Genomic DNA, 24907 nt, shown 5'->3' on the forward strand with positions numbered 1-24907 from the left:
GAGAGAGATACTGGCAATCAGTGGCAAACAATTATGGTGAGAAGGTTTAAATCAGTAAATATTTAATAAACGTCTTCTATGCTCAAGGTACCAGATATAAAAACAGATTTGGAAGCTGTTAACTAATTTGCATGATACAGCATATAACACAATCAGAGCTAGAACCTAATTTTACCTAACTTCAATTTTTTTGTCATTATAATTTCTAAAAATAAGTTTAATACAAAAATACTGTAATCACTATAGAAAACTATAAGAACCCAAAGAAAAAGAAAATTGAAGACACCTTTAATCTATCCCAGGGAATCATGATTAAGTTTTGATGTATATCCATCAGTTTTTTCTGCTGAAATGTGTATATAACATGTATTATTTTACAAAAATGTTATCAACTGCAAAGTTCATAACCACACAGCCTTCAGAGGAAGGAGAGATCACATTTTTGGCAGCTGACCCCACCCTTAGGAGTCACTCGCCCAGGAAACAGAAATGTGATGATCTGACTCCCCTGACTTGGCAGCACACACATCTGTTCCAGCCCTGTAACTCTCCCTGAGTTCCTTAAAGCAAAGAAATTTCAAAGGTATTTCATTCTCCTCTATCCTCCTTCTGCACATCCTTGAGCCCAAGTCAGTCAGGTGCACTGATTACACAGACATGCTGCCCTTTCACGTGAGTGCGTACTAAGTTGCTTCAGTCGTGTCAGACTCTGTGGTACCCTATAGACTGCAGTCTGCCAGGCTCCTCTGTCCATAGGGTTTCCCAGACAAGAATACTGGAGTGGACTGCCATGCCCTCCTCCATGGGAATCTTCCCTACCCAAGGATTGAACCCGTGTCTCTTACATCTCCTGCCTTGGCAGGCGGGTTCTTTACCACTAGTGCCACCTGGGAAGCCCACAGTGCTTCCAAAGCCAAGACTAACCAATGGAAAGGGCTATCAGAGATTATGGGAAACATCTGTATCCAAACGTCTCTGGCTGCGTCTAGTTCCGTGTGCTGGTGGCTTCTGCGCCCCCACTGGCACAGCCTTAATTTCTTGCAATTCTGCTCCATAGACTTGTTTACTCCCGGAGATTTTGCTACCAAATAAAGATGGTACCTCCTTATTAACATTCTGTTACACACTGACAATTCATTCCTTAGTGAAAAGCAGGACAGCCACAAAAGGCAACAGTACTCTTTCCTCCTTGAAATGGCAAGACCACACAACCACTCGCCTACACGCCCAAGTTAACTTTCGAGGCCTGAGCTCTTCCCACCTGGCAAGCAGTTACCTGAGGTGAGGTGAGGGGAGGGGAGGGGAAAGGTCTGACTCCTGACAGTGCAGCCCCTGGTGACTCCACCTCTACCTCACTCTGCGAAATGTGTAAAAATGGGCTGCTATGCTGGTCCGGAACTTTCCCATCTGATGCAGAAGATCTACTGTCACAGCTCTCGGGTGTTATTCCATTAAGCGCGTAGGGTTCCTCCCATCTCTTTCCAACTGAATGAAATTACAAACGGGGCTAAAATTCCCTCCAGCTGATGGAAATGAAAATACATTTGCAGAGCTGCCTAAAAACGTCTCCTTTTTAAGCTTTAAGAGCAATGAAGTAAATCATAAAGGGTGACACTTTTAACTATAAAAATTTTTTACAACTTTTGTACATTAAGAAAAACAAATACAAGAATCAAATACAAGTAAGAAAATCACCAATGAGCACAGAAAGGACTTGCTATATTAACTATCTATAAAGCGCAAATAAACTGGTAGGAAAAATATTAGGGAAGAACAAAAAAATTTGCAGAGAACAGGACCACACAGAACTATACCTGGTTAATAAAACACAGGAAAAAATGTCCACTCTCACCAATAATCAAAGAAATGCAATTGAAAACAGGATAGGCTGGAAGACGGTTTGGCAGTTTCCTACAAACTAAACACAGTCTTACCATATGACCCAGCAATCACACTCCTTGGTATTTACTCAAATGAGTTGAAAACTTAAGTCCCCACAAAAACCTGCACTCAGATGTTTATAGCAGCCTTATACATAATTGCCAAAATTTAGAAGCAACCAAGATATTCTTCAGTAGGTTAATGGATAAATCAACTGTGGTCTACTCAAATAATGGAATACTACTCAGTGCTTAAAAAAAAAAAAAAAAAAGAGCTGTCAAGACATGACTAAGTGAAAGAAGCCAATCGGAAACAGCTACCTACCGTATGACTCTAATTCTATGACATTCTGGAAAAGCAAAACTATGGAGACAGTAAAAATATCAGAGGTTGCCAGGGGTTAGGAGAAGGGAGGGTGGGAAGGATGGACAGGCAGAGCACAAACGTTCAGGGTAATATGATACCACAATGGTGGATACACACCATTCTACACTGGTCTAAACCCACAGAACACCACCAAGAGAGAACTCCACGGTGAACAACGGACATTAGGTAATAATGATGATCAGGTTCATCAACTGTAACAAATGAGCCACTCATTCTGGATGTTGATAGCAAGGGAAGCTGTGCGCGTTTAGGGCAGGAGACAGTACGGCACTCTCTGTATTTCCACTCCATTTTTGCTATGAATCGAAAACTTCTCTAAAAAATAAAGTCTATTGAAAAAAAACAGAGATAGGTTTTCTTCTATCATTTATTCAACAACTTTATGAATGCCGACATTGTGCTAAGGACTATAAAACATTAACAATACTCAGTGCTAGCAAGAGGTGGTCACTGGGCGTTCTCAAACACTGCTGCTAAGACTGTAAACTGGCACAGCTTCTTAAGAAAGTAATCCAACACACCATGTATCAAAAGCATTAAAAGGCTTCAAATCTTTTAAACCTAAAAGTTAGTTTCTAAAAATACAGTCCAATGAAATAATAGGGAAAGCATGTTTCCTATTTATTAAAAGATGTTACTTAAAGCATTATTTATAATCTGAGAAAAGTGGGGGAAATGTGTGAAAACAGGGAAATGATTACATTAATGTTAACACATTTACATGAGAATATTATTTAGCCATTAAATATATTTACAAAGAATTTCATAACTGAATACTTATAAAACAAGTGAAAACAGAATCAAACACTTTATACTCAGTATACTTTCAACTGTAAAACTTGAATATTCACACATGCAAATAGGAAGGAATGTCATTGCTGGGAAGTCGGTTTATAGGTGGTTTCCACCTTTTTTCTTTTTTTTTTTCAGCACTCAACAAAACCCAAAAGGTGAAAACTTATTTTAAAAAATTATTTAGCTTACACAAAACAGGACACAGTTGCTCCAGTAAGGTGAGAGTAAAAAAATATGGTAAATGAGTAGACAAGGAAAAATAAAAGAATATTTATGGGCAGAAAGAAAGGACAGAGAATTTATGATGAAAGATTTAGGAGACGAAAGGAGACAGAACTCATGTTGTATTCAAAGAAACTTTGCTTTCAGAGCGGTGAAGACACTGAGTCCAGTATTAACAGTAAACATCAAGACACATTTAATGTATTTTAATTTAATGTCAGGATATAAAACAGGCACTTGGAAATGACATATTCAGAAGTGGCACCTTAACAAAAACAAGAAAAAACATGATTATAAGCAATGGCCCAAATAGCAGATGCCCCGTGGCCTTGCCACTCAACTTTCAGTGTCTAGACTGACTTGCTGACCAACTTTATTCTTGATGTGAACTCAACTCAAAACTTACTTGGGCTTCCCTGGGGACTCAGATGGTAAACAATCCGCCTACAATGCGAGAGACCTGGGTTTGATCCCTGGGTTGGGAAGATCCCCAGGAAGTGGGAATGGCAACCCACTCCAGTATTCTTGCCTGGAGAATCCCCATGGACAGAGAAGCCTGGCAGGCTACAGTCCACGGGGTCGCAAAGAGTCGGACACGACTGAGCGACTCAGCGCAGCACAAAAGCTGCTTATTGGGAACTTACAGCACGCGAGGCACTGCCCTGGGTACTCACAATAAATACACCAGTGCGTAAAACAGGCCAGGGATCCGCAACTGCTGGGGACTTACAGTCTCGAAGAGGAGTTGTGTGGCTAAGGCACTTCAGTCGTGTCCGACTGTGTGTGACCCCACAGACAGCAGCCCACCAGGCTCCCCCGTCCCTGGGATTCTCCAGGCAAGAACACTGGAGTGGGTTGCCATTTCCTTCTCCAGCGCATGAAAGTAAAAAGTGAAAGGGAAGTCGCTCAGTCGTGTCCAACTCCTAGCGACCCCATGGACTGCAGCCCACCAGGCTCCTCCATCCATGGGATTTTCTAGTCAAGAGTACTGGGGTGGGGTGCCATCACCTTCTCCAGAGGAGTCGTGAGGGAAAACAAAGAAACACACAAGCTGGAGAAGGCGATGGCAACCCACTCCAGTGTTCTTGCCTGGAGAATCCCATGGACAGAGGAGCCTGGCGGGCTATAGTCCATGGGGTCTCAAGAGTCAGACACAATTTAGTGACTAAACCACTACCCAGGCGGGTTAGCTGAGAAGCAGAGCCACCTGGAAGTTAAGTGGGGGGTTGGACGGGAGTGCAGAGTTCTGTCTAGGGGAGAAAGTAGCCTTGGACTAACTGGGGGAGGGAGCTGCCAGAGACACTGCTCAAGAAGTCGTTCCCAACAAGAGAAAGGTCAAGTTCAGATGTAGGCTTAGAAAAACAGGTAACTTGACCAAAGGCAGCAGAACAAGCCAGCCTAACTGGTTCATGAAAGTACTTTAATTAAATGAATCCGGATGGGAACAAAAACAGATTGAGGAACCACAGAGTGACTGGAGGAGTGGAGAAGGCTCAGCAGGGTCTGGCTGACCTCACCTGAAGCCTAGGTGAGGAATCAGGGACCAGGCAGAGAAGGGCTGTAAAGGCAGCTGGGAAGCAGTTCGGGGAGATTTTGGAAGGCAATCTGACTTCTCTTTGGAAGAAGTTTGAGCTGGTTGGGTTAGCAGCCAAGAGAAATGGGATCGAAAATGGAGTTGGGGCCTCCGTACCCTTGGTGTCGGCCCAGCAATTATTTCTTAGTTGCCACCGGCCTGAAGAATCCATGTTGTAAACTCTTTCATTTCTTTGATTGTGTGTACTCTATATCCTTTTTTCTGTTTCTTAATAAATTCTTTTGAAAAATGTGGAAAAAAATGAAAAAAAAAATACACAAGTTATCTAGTGTTTAAAGAACAAGTGTTATGAAAATGAAAAGCAGAGCAGGATGGGGGCGACAGGAGAACACGGTGGGAGCGCAGCAGTCTCCACAGAATGGTCTGAGTTAAGTCACGTGGAGCTAAGATTTGAACAGACTCATGGGAGATGGGATATAGGCCATGCAGATGGCTGGAGAAAGAGCACTTCCACGTAGAGGAAACTGCTAATGCAAAGGCCCAAAGGGGGGAGAAGCCCCTGGCTCATCAGAGGACCTGCAAGAAGGCCAGAGTAACTAAAACAAAGTAAGCAAGTCAGGGTGTGGTCTGAATGAGACCAGAGACAGCAAGGAGGGGAGTGGGGAGGAGGGAGAGTCCACACCGGAAGGCCTTGTGAAGACTTTCACGGCTTTTGCTCTGAGAGAAATGGGAAGCCAGCAGAGGCTTGTGGAGAGCAGCCTGTGTGTGTGTGTGAGTGCGTGTTAGGAGTTTCAAGTCTTTCTGGAGAGCAGACTACATGTGTGTGTGTATCTGTGTGTAAAAAGGGGAAATGGGAACAATAGAGACCACAGTTAGGAGTTTCAAGTCTTTCTGGATCATCTTTCTCTTCGTGTTTAAAAACAAGTTTGATTCACAAAGGGTATCCAGGGCATGTTTGCAAGAGGATTTTTGCTTTCAGTGTGGAATCTTGAAGAGTGTGTCAACAGCCTACAACTGTGTCCTTAGCAGGCATCTCGAAATAATGATTACCAAACATTTCTCTCTGTTCGCTGCCCTGACACGAGTTCCGGGCATCACCCTCTCTCAGGGGAGAGGTGGGAAGAGGCTGTGCAGAACAAGCAGCGATAACGGGATGACGTCACAGGTGTGCCTCAGAGAAGCCCCTGGTGAGCTGGGCTCATAACCACTCCACAGTGATTTACTCTGTCCTGCCAACGCCAGCTGGAGGAGGGATGAAGAAAGCTGACACAGCCTTAAGCCCTGGGCAGGCATTATAAGATCTTTCTCCCTCCAGGCCTGCCAGCCCCTCCCCTCTTCCAACCGCTGATCCTTGCTTCAGAAGCCAACGTGTGAACAGCACGTGTCTGGATTTCAGAAACCTGCCCAGCAGTTGGAAACTCCCTGCAGCGTGTCAATCGCTGCATCTGTTGTTGGCACTTGGGGCAAGGGATCACATGGGCAGTTTCTGAACTAAGCTTCGAGATGGGAGTCTGATATCTGAAGAGGGGACTCGAGAAGCCAGAAAACTCCAATTACAGTAAATAAATTCCTAACCATATGACAATCTGCCTTCTAAAAAGGAAACTGGGACATACAAGCCAACCAAACAGCTCTAAGGACAGCAGTAGTCAAGAACAAAAGCACAGAGCACCCTGACTAATGGAAAGGATTTTATGGGCCAACAGAGTTTACCAGCTCTGGAGTGTGATGTGGCTGAAACTAGAGAGCACTCTTGTCCAGATCCCTAGCTTACACCCTTTCAGCAATAAATGGCTTGTAACAGTTCAGCGACAGGCCTCTCTCCCTGCCTTCCATTACCTTTCTTCCCCACCTGTCAATTAGTCCTCTGAGTAGTATATACCTTGACCATCTCTTGGAAAAATCAAAAAATCTGAGCCCATATACCATCTGCCATAAAACTAGGCTGCAGGAGCTGGAAAAGGAGCTGCTCTTTGGAAGCCCAGCCTCCCATGCTCTCGCCACCAGACATACAGGTGCCCCTGTCACAATGCTCACAGGCGTAGGTTAGGAAAAAATGCTCAAGTCTGATGTTTCAAAGAAAAAAGGAATAACAGCATTTCCTCTAGTAACACGGCAGGCAGACTAGGAACCTAGGTCTACTCTCCCAGTGAAACAACTAATTATCCTGGAAAGAGCATTTTAAAAATCCTTCTAGAAAGCAGCGTTGAGTTAAAAAATTAAAAAGGAATCCTCTGGCCAGAGACTGAGTAAAGACAAAACTAGAGCTGTTAAGCATGGGATAGGGTCAGGCTTTACCCTAAGAACCTCTGCTACCTGCTGAACTTGAGCTCTGGGTTTCTGAGGTTTCGTGGGTACAGCCGACATAAGAGGATGCCCAAGATCCCTGCCATAAAGCTGAGGTCCCACAGAGCTACACCGAAGTACAAAGGTCAATCAGAAGCCATCCTCAGCCTCGTGATAAGACAACTAGCTAAAAAACTGACTACATCAAACCCTGAGGCTGACTAGAAGACAAAAAAAAAAAAAACAAAACAGTGCACGGAAAGTACAGGCTGTGCACTAGCGCTCACAGGGGTGTGCAGTCTGTATCCGCATTACCTGAATGGCTTGAAAACCCCGAAGCAGGCATTTGACCTAAAAGGATTATTTTAGACTCTTCACACCAGACTGTGGACAAAAGCAAACTCAAACCCTTTCCCCATTTTCATCCCAGGTCTCCAAGAATTCCCACTAATGAATTCCCACAGAAAATTAGCAGATAACAGGGGGAAAAAATTTTTTTTTAAATTACACAGGAAACAAGGCACACGTACAACAGCCAGCAGAAATAAGAGACTAGAAGAACCTCACCTAAAAGGACCCCTTGATCAGAGTCCCTAAAATAACCACGTTTAATATCTTAAAAAATAAATAGAAGACAAGCTCACAAATATGTTCAGGAAATAAGAAACTAACAGGAAAAGACCAGATTTAGGGGGGAAAAAAAGTCTGGAAATAAAAATATATAATTGAAATAAAATCTCAGCAGAGCATGTTTAGCAGATTAGATATAGCTAAGAAAAGGTTCAGGGACAGAGTTAAGGAAATTACGAGGAATGCAGCGCCAAAAAAAAAAGAGAGAGAGAGTCAAAAATGAAAGAGAAGTTTTGAGAGACATTTAAGACAGAAGGAGAAGAGAAAGCATGGGCAGATGCAGTATGTAAAAAAAGAATGCTAAGAATTTTCTAAAACTGCTGAAATCGACTCACAGATACATGAAGCCCTATAAAGCCCCAGCAAAAAAAAAAAAGAAAAAAAAGTGCAAACCTAGAAAATCATTAAAGGTGTAGAATATCAAAGGGTTTATTTAAAAAAAAAAAACCTAAGAATCATCCAGAGATAACAGATTATTTTTAAGAGGACAATTAGACTGACGGCTGACTTTTAAACAGTAACAACCCAGAGACAGCAAGGTACCTTCAGTGGGCTGAAGAAAAACAACTGTTAACATAGAGTTCTATTACCAGTGAATACAGAGGAATCGGGAAAATGAAGGGTTTTCAGACAAATACGAATTGGAAGTTTGTTATCAAAAGAATGTCACTAAATAAATTCTAAAGAATATGGTTCAGGCAGAAAGAAAACGGTCCCAGGGAACTCCTGGTGGTCCAGCGATTAGGACTCTGCGCTTTCACTGCCGGGTTCCATCCCTGATCCAGGAACTAAGATCCCACAGGCAGGGAGGGGCAGCCAAAAAACAAAAGGAAAAGAAACTGATCCCAGGGAGAAGGTCTGAAATATAAAAAGGAATGAAAAATAAGTAGTAAATATATAGGTGAGTCTAAACAAATATTTACCATAAAAACAATCATGATAATAATGAAAACAAAACATAAGTGAAAACAACAACTTGTCTTTCAAGGTTTAAAAGTAAAAAAATAATTAAAACAGCTGACAACAGTAGCATATTAACTGGGGAAGAGAAAAGGAGAAGACACAATTTAACTGTGCCAAGTTATCTGTATTATTTAGTAGAGGGAAAATGCAGCTGCTTAGATTGGGGGGTGGAGGCGGTGGTGAGGCAGGGTGGGAACGATTGCTTGCTGTGTTGAGCTGTCTCAATCAGGTCCAAAGAAATTTCTGTGTGCCATCTGACACAGGAGGCTGGACCCTTGAGACCTGAGTGTAATTTACTACCTTTGTGACCTTCCTAAAGTTACTCAGCCTTTCTGGTATGTTTCTAGTCTGTAAATCGACTAAATAGGACACAAAATAGCTGTCCCACCTGTCTCAGGGGCTTTTCTGATAGCTCAGTTGGTAAAGAATCTGCCTGCAATGCAGGAGACCCCAGTTCGATTCCTGGGTCAGGAAGATCCGCTGGAGAAGGGATAGGCTACCCACTCCAGTATTCTTGGGTTTCCCTGGTGGCTCAGCTGGTCAAGAATCCGCCTGCAATTCGGGAGACCTGGGTTCGATCCCTGGGGTGGTAAAATCCCTTGGAGAAGGGAAAGGCTACCCACTCCAGTATTCTGGCCTGGAGAATTCCATGGACTATATATAGTTCATGGGGTTGCAAAGAGTCAGAGGCTGACGGGAGACATCACATGAGAATACATATACAGCAACGATAAAATCTCATCAGGTGTGACCACGATGTTGTTCTGTTGTCATTCCTGGCCACTACCTTTGAAAGCTTACAGTTCTTCCCCAGACCAACATTTAGTTGGTTAGGGTCCAAAGTACAACTTACTCTCCCTAATGCCCACCCCCAGAACATACTCATGTTCCCTGAATATTCAACAAATAGCAGAGAGCTGGCCCACACCCCCTGTAGCATGTAGAATTTTACTCCCCAGGAAGAGTTTAAGGAGAATTCCAAAAAGGCAGCTGAGAGTCCTGCTGCCAGCATCCCCCCAGTAAGGTCTCTCTTTCAGAATAAGTCCATCCAGGAAGGAAAAAAAAAAAAAAAATCAAATTGAGAAGCTATAAAATGGCAGCAGAGATGAGGTCTCTAGCCACAGTAACGACGAGATGGTGACGGGACACTGCACTTCTCCACCGCCCCACAGGGCAGCCACGGACACCAAGCCACACTGTAACCCTGGGGCGAAACCAGAGATCATTCCATCAGCCGACAGGTAAGAGGCTTAATTTCATTGGCATGAGTGGATTTCCACAACTGCTTCTCCTTCCTCAGCCTAGAATAACGGATTCATTCTGAAAACAAGGACCCTGGAATTCAGAGTCGGGAACATAGGAACATCCCTCGACAAACTCATTTCCTTAGCTTTTCCTTCTGTTCCAGGGAACTCTGAGGGAAGAAATCCATGCTAAGCAGCCTGTTGATAGCTGTAGCTCCCCCGGAGGAACAGAAGGCATGGCAGAGGGATGTGCCCTTCCCCTGGTCTGCCTCCTAAAGCCTTGCCTCTTCTGACCTCTGAATCCATTTCTCACATAATTTGGGGGCCAAGCTGGCTGTTTCTTTGTTTATCTGCCCTCAACTGAGCAAGCAGTCCTGAAAACGAAGGTCAGGCAGTGCCGACTACCTGTAGAAATCTACACAAAGGTCCTTGGGGAGAAAAGAGCCCAAGAGTTTCTATCAGCAGAGACAGACAAGCAGGATGAGAGGGCAGTTTACACAGCTCAACTCAGGCCTACCCTTTCCGAGAGGTGGATTCCTGTACAGCTGTTCTGACAAGCAGGGGATTAGGCACTTGATACATTCTGCTCGGGTGAGAGATTCAGACAGAAGTGAACTGCACGGGGCAGCACCCTGCCTTATCAAAGGTCTCTAAGGCGGTGGTTTGCTGAAGACAAAGAAATTTTGGTTGTGACTGTAACTTCACAAACTAGGGTCAACCTGCATACATGACCACAGCCTGGAGGTGAGTGGCTCCCATCTCAAGCGTCCCACACACTGGGGTCCAGTTCTGTGGGTCCCCTGTCGACAGGTGCCGTGTCTCTATCCCTCTGGAGGCAGGCAGGTGGCACCCGCTCCCACCACCTCCTGCAGTTCAGGATTACTAGTAAACGATAAAAGTGAGCATAAATGATAACGAAAGGAAGGCCAGCCTAGCCCTAGCTCAATGCCAGCCCCTAAACGTTCCCTAAGAACAGGGAGCCCCAACGGCGAACACACGAGCAGTGTCTCTTGGGTGCCCTCTTGCTGTCACCAGGGCTTTTCTGCAAGGCTGACACGGAGACCTCCTCTCTGAACTGGTAGAGGAGGAAAGAGAGGAGGAAAAAGAAGGGGCCAGGGCACAGAAAAGGGAAGTTATTCTAGTGGTGGCCAATGAATAACATCCAATGATTTATAGGAAGTATAATCCAATAATACAGTAAAATAAAACAGTGTGTGCCTGCAATGGTTTTGATTCCAGGAATTATAAAAACATATTTTTTAAAAAGACAAAGAGAGGGAGAGAGAAAAAGGGGGGAAGAAACAAGGGGGCCAGACTGGAGCAAATTGGGCACAGATGGGAGATGCAGTGGGGTTCCAGGGGTGCCCTACCACAAATACTGCTTCGATTACTCCTCTTCAAGAAACGAGAGCTTTATTTCCTTACGTTACAGAATTAAAAAAATAAAATAAAATTCTTGGAGTGCTTGTGGTTTAGATCAACCATTCCCTCTCCAGCACCACATCAGCCAATCGGGTGGCTACTGAAGTGTTAAATGCTGAGGCACGTGGAGAAGGCCCCGCTTCTCCGATGACCAGTGGTGACATCACCCTGGGAACCACCTATCTCGCCACCACCCATTACTCGCCGAAGGGCAATTCTGGACACAGGCCAGGAAGGGAACACATTGTTCAGTGATGGTCGGCCTGGAACCATGGACTTCCTCATCCATGTACTCAGTGAATGCTTACTGAGTGCCTGATAAATACCAGGCCCTCTGCTAAGGGAAACCCAAACATCCCTCGAATGTCTCTGTCCTCAACCTCTTCAATGTAGACTAGTAGGATTCTGGACTCTCTGCAGTCCCACTCCAGCAGGCTTCTTGCAGAGGGCCCACCCGATGGGAGGAGATAAAGGTATCAATAGCCTTGAACTTGTGTTAAGATCACTGCTGAGACCTGAAAGGTTCGCTGGTTAAATGGTGTGGCAAAACTCAACTTACTTTCCTTGATCGGAAGGGGGACAAACCTCACGACCTCTGCCTCCCTAGGCTCCAGGGAAAACTGTAAGTTAAGAAAGGCCTCTTTGACCATCTAAGTGTTTCCCCTCCGTTGGGCCTTCTGGGGTGCCTGAAGCTCTTTAAGAGTTCTGTGTCTCTCGACCCCAAGGAAAGCACATTTGGAAAGTATTTTAATAATCACACTATTAGTATCATTTCCGGTATTTTGAAAAGAGGACTTATACAAGGGTAGCACCGAGCCCATACAAAAACGAATTAGAGGCAATAGCAAAGGACATGCTTTTCCGTAAGGCCGTCCCTGTGGCTCTCCCTAGGTACCACGTCTCCAGGGAAGGGCCAGGCATAGATGGAGAGAATCTCGACTGCCGTGGGGGGACACATATCACCTCTGCTCCAGGCTGGAACGCTCCTTCTCCACAGAGTCCAGGAACTGACATATGCAAACACCCACCCAGAAGGACAAGGCCAAGAAGGAATGGAAAGAAAAATGATGGCCCAGATGTTCTGTTAACTTGCAGTGACTGCCAAATCACCACAGACCCCAAGCACCTGGGAGGGCCAGGCAGCAGCAGGCCCTCGCTTCCTGGCTGCAGACAGCCGGGGTCCCGCGGCTGGGTGGCGGCTCTGACAGCCAGCCGACCGGCCTGGAGGGCAGCCTTCAGAAGGGCACCGGCTGACGGGACCCGGGGGCTGAACACTCAAGGGCTGATTTATCACTTCCTTACTCATAAAAATGTGATTCAAACTGCTGCTGATTAGTGAAGGATTTAAATCTTTACCCTCTCCCCAACCCCCTTCCCGCTCCACCCCCGGCACAGATGCTGCAGCTCAGCCACAACACCCCCTTCTTGCCACTGTCCGTGCGAGCACAGCACAGGGGCCCAGTGAAGATGACTCACATGCTGGGAAATGGAAAAGCGCATCTTCCCACCAGCCAGCCCCGCTGAGTGCTCTGCTCACCCCTCTCCCAGTGGCAGCCCACACAGTGGGGTCTGGACGGCCGCCTCAGCTGCACACCGGGTACTTGGCAGCAAGTCCACAGAGCGCTCTGTCCTAGCTGAGTGTTACATCCTGTGGCCGGGCTGTTTTTTTCTGAAACACCCTTGGACCACCTCAGCTCTCGGCCCCAGCTGCCCCGTGGAGGTGAGCATCAGGACAAAGCCGGTGGCGGGGTCTCACGCACAGGCTGTGACATGTCCTTCCTGGCAAGCAGGTCCTTGTTAGGAGCGACCATGGTAAAGAGTCTAAGAAAAAGCATGCTGGCCTCCAAGGGAAAGCACTACTTCCTTCTTTCTCTGTTCTCACTGTCTCACCTTCCTTTCACCCATATTTTCTTAACTTTTAACTTTACAACAGCTCCAAGGAAAGGACTCATTGGTGGCCTATGAAAAGGCTAACATCTTCCTTTTCGTGGAGCAGAAGTTGCTGACAACAGAGGCTCCGCAGACTAGAGCTGTGGGGCCTTTACATTCACACCTCCAGGTCCCCCGATGGGGAAACTACCTTGGCAGAGGCTGCGCTCTGTGACAGGCGGCTCACTGACTGTGACGCTGCCAGAGGGAGGCAGGGACGTGAACAGGAAGCCGACTCGGGATGCGCCATTCCCCCGAGCCTGCGAGCTCCCCACCTGGTGGCCTGACCCTCGAGACCCTCAAGCGATGAGGAAGGGATCGAGTTCCCTCCCCTCCAGACTGACCGCCTCACCACCCTTTACAGACCGTATTTCCTCCTTCCTGGAAACTACCATTGCCCCTCAGGACTGCGTGCTTTCTCACTGGTATTCCCAGACATATTCAGAGAAGTTCAAAATGGCACCTAAACCTGTGCATTTCACCTTCTGCAAGGAACTGTAAATGCTGTGGCAGACAGCGTGAGAGGAGAACACCCTCCAGGCTTCAGATGTGATGGAAAACCCAAGCAAACCAGCAGAGGGCCTGGCGGAGTCCCAGGAGAAGCCAAGTTTCAGGGGAAAGTGCAGCTGCCTGCTCACCAGGGAGAACACCCCCCCACCTGACCGGAGCAGGCTGAAGCACAACCCTAAATACAAATGGGAAAGGGAAATAAACCAACTTCAGAGTGACAGAGACCACTAAGAAAAGGTGCCCTGAAAGAACCAGTGAGACTCTGTCCAGAAACACCGGGTCTGCTTTGCAGCAGAGTCTCTCTGGAGGGCAATCCCCACTTCTTGGGACTGCAGGTGACAACCTTCTAACCCTGAGACCAGACACTCTCTGTTGAGGCTCTGAAATGATTTTTTGGCAGCATGGACCAAGTCTCCTTTGCAAACAAACACACAAAATAATGTCACCTCCAGGCTACAGATTTCCATCAAGTCAAACCACATCATCCTTACCTCAGTGGGGTGGAGGGAGGGGAAGGGATCCGGTTAACATCCTTCCACTGTGACCTGGTCACCAGAACATTTACAAATCCTGCCAATCAGCCCCTCTCCCATTTCTCCTTCCCCACCTCCCACCTCATGTCAAAAAAAGAAAAAAACACCCAGCGTTCAGAAAAGCATCTCAGAATGCATACCACTACATCTGCCAAACTCTGAGGCTGGTGAGTTTTTTGCTTCCAGATTTGAGTCACCAAAGCTCATCAATTCTCTGTTCTTACTCCCTGGCAGACTCCCACAAGGGATATCCCATAGGGAACTAGACTTTTCCATATTGAACAAACAGGGTACATTAGTCCAGAAACAGCTATTCCCCATCCCTGCCAAGCGTATGGTCTCTGCAATGAAACATTTCAGCCATGCCTCCCCCCTGGGACAGGCTTTGGGTCTGCAGCCTCCAAGAGGCCTTGCTGCTGCCTTCAGCACAGCCAGATGTGCAGCAGCGTCTCTGGGTTTGCAAATTAAGCTCTATACCCATGATTCCCTCCAACCATCCCACCCAAGCACTAGAGAGTCATACGGATTTCGGAGAGTACATGAAAGATCTGAAAGGCGGGGTGGGTGGGTGGGTGTGGGTGTGGGTGTGTGTGTGTGTGTGTGTGTGTGTGTGTGTATGAGTGTGTGTGTGTGAGACTGTGTAGTGGTATGGCAGCACAGGAAAGAAGACAGATTAATCTTTATCTGTCTAGATTAAGAAACTGGATGTTCCTTACCTTTCAACTGGGAGTTGTGTACAGCAAACATGTTGATAGTCATAAGCTGTAGCATGCGGGTACTTCCAATAGGAGAGGGGCTGTGCTGCAGCAACACCTGGAACTCCTTGAGGACCTTCTCAGCCACTGCAGGGAACGTCTCCATCCTACAAGCACAGGCAGCCCGTCAGTGAGGCACATCCCCGAGAGCACTCAGCGCGTGCACGCACGCACACACACACGCATTCATTCATTCATTCCTTCCCTCCCTCTCTCTTTCTCAGAAAAGCAGACAGCTGACACCTAGGATGTTTCTTTGCCTTCACAAACCTTCCGGGTACCCTAAGGTTGTGAACAAATTTAAGAGAAAGACGTGTTCAGGGTTTAGAGATGGAAACAACTCAATTTTTTGGATAAATCACCATGAGTTATTATGCTTTGGTATGCTATTTCCTAACCTCTGGCAATAAGTGGATTCAAGCTGAAATCAAAGTTTCTCTCTGAAACCATCAGTTTTTCTAAAGAGTGAACAAATTTCCTTTAAGCTCTCAGGCCAGCATAGTCCCCAAACTCTCCAGTATGAAAACCATATTCTAGGAAGAGGTTTGTGAATCTAAAGATTCTTCACTCAAAGCTTCACTCCAGAGGGGCTCTCAGACGCAGTTCAGCTGCTGTCAACTTAGGGGCCAGCACACGAATCATTCCATGCAAGGACCCCAAACATCCCCTGGAGAATCCCTCGACCGGGGGCCCCGATGGTCTGTTTCGGCCTTTCCTGGGTTGCTGTCCTCCTCCCTCTCACAAGGGCTCCGCTCATCAGGGTCTGTATGTTTTCAGGCCAGTGGAAATATAATGCCCTGGCCAACTGCCACTCCCAATACAGGAAGAGCCTGTAATGTAGGGAGGCAGAAATCTAGCCAGTGACCCGGCGCTCCTAAGGAGAGGTCATTCAGACCGCTGCTTGCCAAACGCGGCCACAGAACGGTGGTGCACGCCTGGAGCTCCTCTGGCAACGGGAATAAACCACAGCTGAAGTCCTCAGAAATAAAGAGCAAAGTCAAACTCGGTGCTCGGGAGAAAAAAACCAGGCACAGGGGCCTGAGGGCCATGCTGAACAATTCACGGTCACCAGAGCATCTTTCATCCATCCTCACACCCCCTCACAAGCAAACAAACTGCTTGTGGTACACTGCGTGTGTACTGGGGTGGGGGGAGAGGAGGGTGAGGAAGAGCTCCAGCTTGGATTAACAAATAGCTTCTGGAAAGCCACAGGGAAGGGAATCCTCCTCGAAGGACACAGCACAGTCTCGAGTCCTAGGGAAAGGTGCTTCTGCTTTCACCTGAACCTCGACCCTTTCTCCGATGTGTAGTAAGCACCCTCCCCAGGGAAGAAAACGCCACAGCCTTCTGAAAGCCTGGCAAGCTTCATTCCTCGCCCTTGGAGGCAACTCCTGCGACTGACCCCCCAGGACCCAGAAGTCATGCCACAGTTACGGGTCAATTACAGTTTATGTTCCAGTGCCCTTCTCTGCTGAGCTGTCCTCGTTTTCATTGGCACAAAACATGCCAGGCATTTGCTTTCTTGCCCCCACATGCCATTTCAAGTGCCACCCCACCCCACACTCCTGCCACCACCACCCAACAACAACAAAACAACCAAAACACACTGATTTTCTCCCACCTCTAAAAAGTTTCAGAACCACTGAAACTCTTGGTCGGTTTGGAATGGCAGAGAGTGATATGTTTGGGGCTGGACTGGATCCATTTTTCCCCCTGGGCTGTAACAAAGGTTTCATTTTAAACCCTGACACTATGCAGCACTCTTTCTGGTTGGAGGTGGGGAGGGGGACTAGCACTTCTCATTACGAGAACCGCAGAGTTCACTCTGCTTGAAAAGCAGCCACACTGGGCGAGATTTGGAGCCATGTGTCTCCATGTTGAAAGGCGATGGAGAGCCAGCACAGAACGACGTGACAGAAGTGTCACGTGGGACGGTCCTGCTTCGAGGCTGTGTCTGAGGAAGACTCTTTCCCGGGATGGGAATTGAAACACAGCCATTATCACTCCCTAGGTCAGACTGAAGCCTCAAACGAGCGCCAGGCCAAATGTCCACATCGTCTTTTTTATGTTAAAAAAAAAAAATTTGCTGTTCACCTTTCAACTAGTTCACAATGATTAAAACAAAAGAAAAAGAAATCAAATGCATAAGGGTATGAGTTAGAGTAACTCAAATTCTGAGATACAAGGAAGATGGAGTTCTCAGACAACATCAGCTTTGTGAGGCAACAACTGAAGGACATGCAGATAAAAGATTTTTCCTCAGAGCTCAATAACGGCGTTTCTCGTGCCCAATTTCATAACCAAAATGCTCTCTGGTTTTGGTCTCCAATTACCTGTAAGTAGTTTTATTTCTTTCTCTTTGCTCCACCCCATATTGCAGAATGAAAATTATACTAAAACTGGGATAATGACAGAATACAATTTGTTTAGGGGAAAAAACCCACAAAATAAAATGATGGTTTTTATGGCTACATAAGTAATTATGCAAATGCAATAAAAAGGTCTAAAGAATACATAACCTGATGTCTAGCATTATCTCTTTGGAGGGCACAGAGGTTGGGAAAGAGTTGAAAGAAATTTTAGAAAAGCATATTATACTTTTACAAGGAGATTTTTATATATTACTTAGGTAATAATTGTAAAAGTTTTACACAAGCAGCAGCAGCAGTAGCAGCAATAGAGAAAGAGGCGAGAAAGCATAAAAAGATGGCAATTTATAACAGCGAAAAACTGGAAGCAGCCTAAAACATCCAACAACAACAGATTATTAAGATGGCATATCCATACAACTGAATTCTATTTTTTAGAAGCTGTATTAGATTTTTTTAAGTTTAATATATATTAACTGAAGACAGTTTTAAAGTAGTTTAATGTGCTCCCTTTTATAGATATTTATAAAAAATAAATAAGAGAATGTACATGTGTGATGTATGGAAGAAAGATAAAAATATATATCAAGTGTTAACGGTGGATAGTTATCTCTGGACAGTGAGAACAGGAATAATTTTTTATTTCTTCTTTTTGCTGGGTTTTCTAAATATTTTACAACGAGCACTGTATACAGTAAAAAGATTTCCCCTACGATGGATACTTCTGGCTTTTGTATATAATATATTTCTAGTTTTAAAAAGTAAATCAAGACACAAACATAATATTTTTAACAATTCGAAGTCCAAAATAAACACATGAGTCTTTGAATTCCAAGAGATCTTGAAAGTGTGCAAAGAGCATGACTCGGCAAGCACGTAAAAAACTAAAGTGGCAACTTCAACCTAGGCTACAATGGGAAGCTAAAGTATTCTCTTCGTCACAAGTCAGAAGTCTACAGATGGCCGGCTTCCTGACCCCCTCGGAGGAGTCCAAGTGTGGGTCCACTGTGCTTCTCCCTGGGAGACCCAGTGTCCGCCAGGAGCCACACAGCACTCCCGCCTGGTTCCGTTCCCTGAGCCCGGGAGGACTCTGGCCCTGTCTTTTAAAACTGTATGATCACTTGTAGGATGTGCATTTCACTGGCTGAAGTGATCGCTTTCTGAAGGGATCTCGAGAGACACCTCGTCTCCTGTGAATGGCAGTTTCAAGAAACCAAACTCTCAGACAGTGCTGGGACCAGACCCGGGAGTGACTCAGGCAGTGACTAACGGGGCAGGACCCAACCTCTCAGATACTGGGGAACACAGCTGGCCTGACGATATTCTCTGTGGAAAAGAATCAGGCTCCCTAATTTTTCTTACCATCTTGATTTTTAAAAACTGTACAAGATAGGAGCAAATCAATAGCAAAATCAAACCGAACAACTCGGCCGTGTGACAGGGTAGCCACGAGAAACAAAAATCACAGGGCTATAGGACATAAGGACTGTAACAGACCTTGGAGTGCATCTGTTTAAACTACTGATAAGGAAACCAGAGCCCACAGACACTCTGACTCGTTCCCTCTCGAGGTCTTAGAACTAGTCAGCAGAGAAAAACAAACTCTTTTTGGCACCTGATTCCATCAAACACTTGGAATTTCTTTTTTTGCCGGCTGCTGAGAGAAAGGAGACTGGTGTGGCACACAGTAGGCCCTCAACTACACACGGATGCAGCAGGGAGCACAGGCCCAGAGAAGACGAAGGCTGGGAGGGCCACGCTGCCGGGGCTTTTCTCAGCAGGCAGGCGGGACAGTGGCTGTGTCTTCAGCTGCTCCCCATTACAATCTCCTCACTCTTAATTCGTTTTCAACGCCTCCCACATTTCACATCTTCTTGGTAATTAGGCAGCAGTCCATGTTGCTGTGTGTGGCTTGGGCTCATTGCTTTTCTGGTCTTACAGACTTCTATAGTTTGGGGCTTTTTTTCTTTCCAATAGAAAAATTATTGCTGTTTCTCTGCCTTCCAGAATAAATATGGGGCTCAATTCTCTTTTCACCTCCAAGAGAGCACAAGAGGAATACTCACTGAGGGGCTGAAGTGCCTAGAATTTACATGCATTTTCCTCATGTGAACACTACTACAACTCAGTGTTCATGAAGGTGGAACCAGACCGGCCTTATCTTTTTGCCAACAGAGTTGGTTATATGCAGGAATGGAAGAGATCTTGAAAAATAATCTGGACCACAGGAAACCACCTCTGACAAATGAGATAATCTGCTCATTTTTCAACAAAGAAAACTCCTGAACACCTTCCCTCTGTGAAATTTTCTTACATATAACCCAAACCTCTCCAGCTGCAACATAAGCCTATTTTTCTCTTGCTGTCATCCCACAGAAATCAAAACTATTTGCTTATGACTCTAACAGTTAAACACAGTTAGGGTACCCCCAACAGCTGTCTCTAAGTAAACCTTTGATTATCTTATTTTTTAAAGATCCATTTATCTTCTCAGAAATCATTTCTAGCTTTTTTATCATTATTGAGACTCTTTTCCAAACTTCCTCCAAAATATATCTAAACATGAGAAATTTAAAAGGGAGAAAAATAGGATTTTAACTAATGAATAATCTGATTTTATATACATATATAATATGTATATTTTATATATATATTTATCCTAAGCATTCCTATATTCTAGACCAAGATTTTTAACTTTTTTAGTCCCAGAAGTTTCTAACAGAGCTGAGAAATGCCTACAGCAGTGGTTCTCAATCAGGAGCAATTCTGCCCCACAGGGAACATTTGGCAATGTCTGGAGACATTTTAATTGTCACACCTGGGGGTGAGCGGAAAGGATGCTACTGGCCTGTAGTGGGTAGAAGCTTGGGATGCTGCTAAACACCGGACAGCCCCTACAATTAAGAATTATAAGGTTCAAAATATTAGTAGTACAGAGGTTGAGAAATCCTGCCTTAGAGCAAACATGGTGCATAAACATTCAAAGGGCAAACAGAGCAAAAGGTAAAATGGAAAGAAGATACTGACAACAAAGGTAGTAAAGGAAAGATTTTTTTTTAATGAGAATTTTTAAAGAATAAAGAGATGAAGAATCACAGCACCTATTTCAAGTGTAGTACAATAGTTTTTTTCCGTTATGATGTGCTATTGTATGAAATAATATCATCTTACCCACCCTGAAACTGCAGCTTCACATTATTCACTAGTGACTGGCCTGGGTCTATGATGACCCAACAGAATTCAGGATTCCTTCTCTCCAGTCTTTTGCAATCTACCCATTTCTTGTAATGATTCACTTATTCCTACAATAACTATTTACTGAGCATCAACTACATGCCAGGCACTAGGGTTACAACAGTGTCGAGCAAAAACGCCCACCAGAGTAGAGCTGACATGGGGGCGGGGTGGGGGGGTGCTGCCACTGAGGTGCCTAGCTTCCTTCGCTGAGTGGATTACTTTACATGTATTTCTGCTAGCAGACAGGCCTCTACTGGCACCGCTCCAAGTTTTCCAAGTCATTTCAAGACTATGGCCATCCTCATCACTCTTGCCCAGGTTGATGATACGTGAGTATGTAAAAGGCACAGTTTCTAGTTCACCAACACGTTCAACAGTGTCCCTCTGAACAGGACGAAGCCTTTCAGCTTCTCTCACTAAGGAAACCTTCTAGAGCGTTAAGAGAGAAACTTACAAGGTTATGACAGAAAGCGAAAGGGAAACACAACAACTGGGGCAACTGGAGTCTAAAACAAGCACCTCAAAGGGTAGTTCTCCAGAAAACCTCCAGCTCAGAATGCATTAAAATGCAGAGAAGACCTGCGGGCACTGCCACCTGTTCCTCTCCTGGAGTGACGAAGCACTCAGCACAGGGGCGCCGGCTTCACAGTCAGGAGAAACTCTGACCCACCGAAAGAACACTCGAAACGTGGCCTCTTCCCAGAGACTTAAAGCGCTAAGCAACAGGGTCTCCCACACACCACCTTCCCTGAGATTTATCTGGAAATCCATGGTGGCCAGTGAAACCACAGCCAAGTCTCAGCATTGACTGAGCTCAGCAGCATGGCGCCAGAAACTGAGCCCAGGAGGAAGGGGTATGGTTCGAAGGGGGAGAAACTGTCGGAGGAAAAAAATCACTGTCCACTCTTTTTCCCTTCTCCTTAAGGGGAAGTGAGTAGATAGTATTTTCCCCCAAGGAGGACCCCTGGCAGCTGCACCCTGGGACTGAGCATGACTTCCTTGAGGAGCTCACTAGGGGCTGAGCCGGAAGGCAGAGGAAAGAGAAACCCAGAGGGATAAGGGGTGGGGGGTGGGAAAAGACTGTAGTTAAAAGGGGGTTTTAATAAAGGTAGGGAAAGGGGAGTCAGAGGGGGGGAGAGTAACATTTCCCAAACTTCATGAGCACAAGAGGAGAGTGAGTGGAGGGAAGGGGAGGGAAGGTGGAGGCCCCTAAGAATTCACACCCTGTGCCCTCAGTTACAAACACAGTCTAGTTGCTAACAATATTAAATTCCAAAATGACTTGTAATGTAGGAAAATAAAATAAACATCCTGCACACTTACCCAATCCGGGTAAACAGCTTCCCATGGGCATGGAGAAAACTGAGGATGAACCTTTTGTTCAGCTGCATGGGAAAAAGAGAGAGGAGAAAACAATTAAACTTTCCCCAGTTTCCTGTTACTGAACAGAGTCCCTAGTGACACAATAACCTGGCCAGGGTCTAAGGGGTGGGCACTAGGGATGGGAACCAAATGAACATGCCCAAACTCTCACACAGACCCAGAGCCCATGCCCAACAGCTGCTGCTCAGCTGAGCCAAGAGGACAGCAGGCTCAGTGAGGAGACAGCACCCCCTGCTGGCAGCAGTGCCTGAGTGCAGGGGGCGAAGCTCAGTACCAGCCAAGCTGCACAGAAAGTGAGATGCCTCTCGCCCTCTGCCATCTACAAGTCACTCTGGCCGCATACAATGAAAATGAAACAGCGACAAGGGCAAGACAGGAATAACGATGATCCTGCATAAGTCCATGCTCTTACTTACGAGCTGTTTTTCCACCTATCCCAAAAGCAAAATTCTTCTTTGGAAACCAAGGGTAAGGAAAGCCCCACTAACTAGCTCACCAAATTGTACTTCTCTGGCTTTTAAAACCAAAGTTAAAATCTTTCTCTTTTTTCTTCTTTTAAATAAAAACTGAGTGCTGGTTTTTTATGTGAAATCCTCTGGCTTTTAAATGTTAGCTACTAACAACAACAACAAAAATTTAAACATTAGGCAAGCCAAAAACATACATTTGCCAGCCATATCTGGCTCACATCCATAAGTCACCAAATTTGCAACCTCAATTCAAGGTTCTAGAAAATCTACTTCTATCAAAAACTAGGAGAGAGATTCTTCTGAGCAAAACAAGGGAGGGAAAAACTTCAAAGATAGTAGGAGTAATCTCAAAATCAAACCCTATCATCCTCCCTGGTCTCCTGGAAGAAATGTGCTCAGGGCCTTGTAGCCAGACACGAAGAAGGATCAAGAATCCCTCAAGAGTGGGTGCTTAGGACAAGGAACGGTCCAGCACCCTGGATGCTCTGCCCAAAAGGCTCATACTCTTGCAAAAGAGAAAACCAATCAAATTGTGGCAGTGCCACCAATTTCACACGGAAACTGAATGTGAGGAAAGGAGGGCATTCTCACCTCACCAGCGACTTCAACCACAAACTGCATGTAATCTTCAGTCTTTCAGCCTTTATTTTTGCTTAAACGAATTACATTTAATCAGCAACACCAGATCAAACACTGAATTCTGGAGTTAAAAAGGATACTTTACGGAAGGCAACCTGTCTCTAGAGAGAGGCGAGTCAGGACTGGGGGGACACTGGGTTCCATGAACAGAAGGGAAAGATGAGGACCTGCTGCAAAACGAATGGTCACTGGCTCTGCCACGATTAGTGGCAAGGCCTGGGCTAGAATGCAAAGGAAGGTAGTGGAAACTCACCCCTCAAACCTCTGCCACTTACCTGCCACGGGGTCGCAGGCAACAGATGCAACCTCCCTAAGTTTTCCCTTTTACACGATTGAGATGCAACAAGTGGAACCTCCCAAAGATTTCCCTTCTACACAACAGAGATAACAGTACCTCCCATGCTCATCATGCTGTAAACACTCAACTGTCAGCCAAACATCCTCTCCCAATGAGCAAGTGGTAAAATGTTAATAACTGGGGAAACCAGGTGAAGCATATACAGTTCTTTGTATTATTCTTATAGCTTTTCCATGGGTATAAAATTATTTCAAAACAAAAAGATAAAAATACATATTTCTCTCTCTATTCCTGTTTTAACTCAATTGTCCCCTTTTCCAGCTGTCAATCATAAACTGGTTAACTCATCCATAACCAATTATATTTATACATACAAGATCATTAGATAAACGGTATTAACCCAGCTCATTCAAGCCAGTTACGATCCCCCAGCCGCAACACAGCTCAAAAACTGAAGCAACTTAAACCAGTATATGGCAGAGTTAGAACCTGAACCCAGGTCTTCTGACTTCAAAACAGTTCTCCTCCCCTTCAACTGCCATCTGTCTCAGGAAGAGAACTGGTGAGCTTATTCATGGAGGGCTGATGAGGGAAGAAGAACTGAAAGAGTAGTTCAGTTTTATCTTCAAATTTTCCTTACTGATTAGGCAGGAAACATACTGCGTGACCCACAACGCCTCCTGCAATAGAATGAGTGCACCATGGGGTCTTTCAATACTGTGATTCTAGCTACGTATTTCCCAAAGACCTCACCCTCAGGGTAGCAGATGACTCTGACTTAATTACCTGAGTTCACACCTGCCATTAGTGTATTTTAACTGTATCCAGTAGAAAGCGGATTTCAATGCATTGTTTCTCAACTAGTGATAGTGAAGGGAATCTTAGCAAACTCAAACTACACACACATTCTCTCTGACCTTGGTTAATGAGAACCACTGCTTTATTTTTAGTCTGAAAGTACCTGCTACCCTAAATATAGTTTCTCTCTATTTGTCACCAACATTCTGAGCAGGAAAGGAGCTAAAATGTAGATACATTCTAGAGAGAGGTAAAGCATGCTATTCTGAGGAAGATTTGTTACACGTTGATTAAAATGGGACTAAGCCTCATCGTAGATATCAACACGAAGTCAGCAAGTGCTGAGGCAGAACTTTAGGACAACTTAACTGACACCAAGTCCACAGGAAGGAAGGTCTCAGTCTGAGCTTCCTCTCTCTCCAACACATCACCCTGGACTGGCCTCACGTTTGGAACTTCTCAGTTCTTAACAGGGCACTCGGATGGTCTCCTAGGTGGAGAAAGAACCATTTCTCCTCGTATGGTGAGGCTATCTGCCTCCAGATCTTCCTTGTGTAATTATATACTGTTCACCAGAAACCAAAAATGCTTCTTGGGTGTAGCCCTGAGAGAAGGCGTTAGC

General features: G+C 45.4%; 1 protein-coding gene across 1 annotated transcript in view; it reads right to left on the minus strand.

The window, feature by feature from the left end:
• The window catches only part of SMG6 (SMG6 nonsense mediated mRNA decay factor), a 198909-nt gene that overhangs the window by 130392 nt on the left and 43610 nt on the right, over nt 1–24907 (minus strand). The window contains exons 9-10 of the mRNA XM_068976479.1: nt 22021–22082; nt 15053–15198 (exon numbers count right to left, since the gene is read on the minus strand). Of these exons, the coding sequence (XP_068832580.1) occupies nt 15053–15198; nt 22021–22082 (208 nt within the window). The remainder of the gene's footprint in view (nt 1–15052; nt 15199–22020; nt 22083–24907) is intronic.

Source organism: Capricornis sumatraensis, chromosome 8 (assembly GCF_032405125.1).
Source record: "Capricornis sumatraensis isolate serow.1 chromosome 8, serow.2, whole genome shotgun sequence".
In the NCBI taxonomy this organism is placed as follows: Eukaryota; Metazoa; Chordata; class Mammalia; order Artiodactyla; family Bovidae; genus Capricornis; species Capricornis sumatraensis.